This window comes from Musca vetustissima, unplaced genomic scaffold, assembly GCF_032173495.1.
Source record: "Musca vetustissima isolate MV318-11 ecotype Yass unplaced genomic scaffold, APGP_CSIRO_Mvet_v1 utg9226, whole genome shotgun sequence".
Classification (NCBI taxonomy): Eukaryota; Metazoa; Arthropoda; class Insecta; order Diptera; family Muscidae; genus Musca; species Musca vetustissima.
In genome coordinates, this window is record NW_026885273.1 from 93,757 (window position 1) to 98,643 (window position 4,887).

The 4,887-nt window shown below is 34.6% G+C and overlaps 1 protein-coding gene across 1 annotated transcript; it reads left to right on the plus strand.

The window, feature by feature from the left end:
* The first annotated feature begins 1,254 nt into the window (after positions 1-1,254).
* Positions 1,255-2,426, plus strand: LOC133332464 (selenide, water dikinase 2). The gene has a single exon (XM_061540866.1). It carries the CDS (start codon positions 1,272-1,274, stop codon positions 2,409-2,411), a length of 1,140 nt encoding a protein of 379 aa, XP_061396850.1. The 5' UTR covers positions 1,255-1,271; the 3' UTR covers positions 2,412-2,426.
* Positions 2,427-4,887: the final 2,461 nt, after the last annotated feature.

Here is a 4,887-nt window from a genome sequence, read left to right on the forward strand (position 1 = left end):
GCTTAGCCCTTTACAGCAATAAATTTCCATGTGGTTGTTGTATCGTTTGTTGTACAACAACACTTGCTGTTACCTTCTATTATTATACCATGATATATACCGTACTTTAAATAATACAAAAATCAATTGTTGCATCAGTAGGCCTATGAATCCCTAAATGAAACAAAGATGGCAACATATATTTGTATATGGTACTTAAAAAGTACAATTTAACTATATATGAAAGTAGAAGAAAATGATTAGGGATTTTTTTTTTATTTTTTGTTGACTATACGATACGATTTATAATTTTCAATAATTTCCTCATATTGATCAGAATTTAAATATTTACATTAAAATTATTATTATCATGTTGCGTACAAATTCGGTACAATTTTGATAAAAATAGTACTATGCAAGCGGAAGCATTGGTTTCCCATCTCAGGTCTACAGCATAGAATTAAATTGTCCGATAATCATGTGTGTTTTTATAACTTATTTTCACTTCTAATTTATTCTTCGGGAATGTTATCATTAGTCTAATACTTTGTCTTTGACAGGTGCGAGTGTGCGTCCATTTGTTTGTTTTACTTTGTGTTTTTAGTGGAAATTTTTTAAATTAAATCTCACCTTGACAAGTGGTATTGCATTTAATTTTTATATATTACGGGAGAAACAACATTTGTTCTTGTGGAATATTAATAATAATAAGGCTGTTCCCGTAAACCTAATTTTAACTATTTTTTCGATATCATAAAGGAAAAATTGTTAACGTAGTAAAAAATATAAGGTTATTGCAGATCGGGAACAGTCCAATTATCTAGAAGTACAAACAAATCTATGGTCCACTCTATTTCACACAATCTAAATTTAACATGAAATTAATTATGGTAATCATATGACATCATAATCTCCAAAATCTTGTAGTGAACAGATTATGACCTACAACATGCATTTCCAGTACAAAATAACGAGCAGTTTATTTTTAGTACAATATAATTCAAAATACAAGTATTTACGTTTTACATTTTAAATGAAATTGAATCTGTAGTCTTGTCATATCGCCTGAAATTGAATCTGTAGTCTTGTCATATATATTTAAAAAAAGTTTCCACTCATTTCATTATCTTCACAAGTTCTATATCATTATCGACTTTTTTAGGTCTTGAAGTTCTAAGTTCTTGAAAAGGGCACAACTTTAGAAATAAATATTTCTTAATTTTTTATTCGACAATCATTTAATGAATTCAATATTTTTTATTTTTACTATTATTTACAGTTATTTTAGCAAAATGTTTAATCCCGAAAAGCATGGCCTTCGGCCAGACTTCCAACTAACCAAGTTCTCAACTTTGCGCGGGTGAGGTTGTAAAATTCCCCAGGATACCCTAAACAAGTATCTATTGGGAACAGAAATTTTAAAAGTCAACCCCACAGTAGAGAGAGCAGAGCATGGCGAAGATTACATTGGATCTGGCATGGATTGTGCCGTAATTCCCCTGAAAAGACACCCAAACATACGATTAATCCAAACAGTTGATTTCTTCTATCCCCTGGTCAATGATCCCTACACAATGGGCAAAATTGCTTTGGCAAATGTTGTGAGCGATGTTTATGCAGTTGGTGTTACTGAATTCGACAAGATCGATATGGTGTTGAGCGCTCCGACCGAGTTAAGCGAAGAGGAGCGTAACATCATCATGCCCTTGATAATGAAGGGCTTCCGTGATGCGGCTCGCAATGCCAAATGTAGTCCAACAATAAAGCATTCCGTTATTAATCCTTGGTGCATGCTTGGCGGCATTGCCTCCGCAGTGGTGAGCAAAGATGAAGTTATAATGCCAAGTAATGCTAAATCCGGTGACCATTTGGTATTGACCAAACCTTTGGGAACGCAGTTGGCAACAAATGCTTACCTTTGGCTCTGTGACAAAACGGAAAAGTACACCGAACTTGTAAAACATTTCACGGATGAGGACATAATTTTTGCCTTCAAAATGGCTGTGAAATCGATGACATATCTTAACCGAAATGCTGCCTTACTTATGCACAAATACGAAGCTCATGCTGCCACAGATGTCACTGGCTTTGGCTTACTTGGTCATGCCCAGAACTTGGCTGAATTCCAAATGGACAAATTGAAATTTGTTATTGAAAAATTACCAATTATTAAAAATATTTTGGGATTTGCGGAGAAACTTAACTACACCTATGCCAAATTAACATCCGGCAAATCTGTAGAAACATCCGGAGGCCTTTTAATAGCCATGCCATCATCGGCATCTGAGGAATTTTGTAAGGAATTTAATGAGATCACCAATGGAGAACAACTGGCTTGGGTAGTAGGTTATGTTTCGGAGTCTTCGAAAAGGGAAGCTGTGCTATGCGAAAATCCAGAATTACTAGAAATTGAATATCCTGTTGACTGTTAAAATTGCTGTTATATCTTGTGTGTAATAAGCCATTAGAACTTATGACGACCATTTCATAAAGGTAGTCAAATATCGGGAAATGGTCTGAACTTTTTTTTCGAATGGTGGACTTGATTTAGTATATAACACGTTTTTATATGTATGACAATAAAATATACAATTCTTGTATAACTGGAACAAATGTGTTGTGTGGAGTTCAATTATTATGTGTTTTTATGTATGTACAGACACAAAAAAGTTGGAATATATTTAGACCCGTTGTCATCTGCTTATGGAAATCAATTCAATTGGTATAACGAACATAAATTATTATTTACTACATGTTTTTTAATAAAAGGTGTTATTATGGTATGCTGAAACAATTCGATTGCTGCATTAAAATGTACACAAATTGTATTGAACAGTATCTTGGCACTAGACATATTAAATGGCATTATAACATCTTATTTAGCATATGATAAAAATCTTTCTGATAATGCACGAATTATTCAGTGGTCAGAACACTTAGTTAAATGCATATTGCTTTTAATTCCATATAATGTAAAGTAGTAGTAGAAGCTAAGATTTTTTAAAATATAAAATAATTTTAATTCGTGGTGGAGAGGGGAGCACCTTTGAAGAGTGCTCAAAAAATCTCCGTTCCGACTCACAACCAATTTTTATACCCTTCACCACACTGTGGTACAGGGTATTATGTCTTTGTGCATATGTTTGTAACAGGCAAAAGGAAACGAGATAGACCCATGGTTCCTTTTGAGAATATGCATAGAATCACTTTTTAAGTCGATTTATGCATGTCCGTCTGTCTGTCCGTCAGTCCATGTATTTTTGTGAGCAAAGTACAGGTCGCATTTATGATCCGAATTGGATGAAATTTGGCATAGGTCACTTATTCGGCCCAAGGACGAACCCTATTGAAATTGGGAAAAATCGGTTCAGAAGATATAGCTCCCATATATATATTTAACCGATTTAATGTAAACGGTCCCTATATATCATTCGATTTGCACGAAATTTGGTACAGCCTAATCATTTAGGTCTAAAATGATGTGTGTAAAATTTCATAAAAATCGGTCCAGATTTAGATATAGCTCCCATATATAGTTTCGTCCGATTTCATGTAAATGGTGCCCCAAAGTCCTAATATATCTTTCAATTTGCACGAAATTTGGCATAACGTACTGAATTGAGCCTAGAATGATGTGTGCCAAGTTTCGAGAAAATCGGTCCAGATATAGATATAGCTCCCATATATATAGTTTCGACCGATTTCATGTAAATGGTGCACCAAAGTCCCTATATATCTTTCGATTTGCACGAAATTTGGTACAATGTACTGAATTGGGCCTAGAGTGATGTCTGCCAAGTTTCGAGAAAATCGGTCCAGATTTAGATATAGCTCCCATATATAGTTCCGTCCGATTTCATGTAAATTGTGCACCAAAGTCCCTATGTATATTTCGATTTGCACGAAATTTGGCATAACGTACTGAATTGAGCCTAGAATGATGTGTGCCAAGTTTCGAGAAAATAATTTCAGATTTAGATATAGCTCCCATATATATTTTCGTCCGATTTAATGTAAATGATGTACCAAAGTCCCTATATATCTTGCGATCTGCACGAAATTTGGTATAACGTACTGAATTGGGCCTAGAGTGATGTCTGCCAAGTTTCGATAAAATCGGTCAAGATTTAGATATAGCTCCCATATATAGTTTCGTCCGATTTCATGTAAATGGTGCACCAATGTCCCTATATATCTTTCGATTTGCACGAAATTTGGCATAACGTACTGAATTGAGCATAAAATTATGTCTGGTATGTTTCGTGAAAATCGGTCCAGGTTTAGATATAGCTCCATATATAGTTCCGTCCGATTTCATGTAAATGGTGCACCAATGTCCCTATATATCTTTCGATTTGCACGAAATTTGGCATAACGTGCTGAATTGAGCATAAAATTATGTCTGGTATGTTTCGTGAAAATCGGTCCAGATTTAGATATCGCTCCCATATATAGTTTCGTCCGATTTTATGTAAATTGTGCACCAAAGTCCCTATATATCTTTCGATTTGCACGAAATTTGGCATAACGTACTGAATTGAGCCTAGAGTGAGTTCAGCCAAGTTTTGTGAAAATCGGTCAAGATTAAGATATAGCTCCCATATATAGTTTCGTCCGATTTCATGTAAATTGTGCACCAAATCTCTATATATATTTCGATTCGCACGAAATTTGACATAACGTACTGAATTGAGCCTAGAATGATATCTGCCAAGTTTCGAGAAAATCGGTCCAGGTTTAGATATAGCTCCCATATATAGTTTCGTCTGATTTCTTGTAAATGGTGCACCAAAGTCTCTATATATCTTTCGATTTGCACTAAATTTGGCATTACGTACTGAATTGAGCCTAGAATTATGTCTGCCAAGTTTCGAGGAAATCGGTATAGATTTAGATATAGCTCCCTTA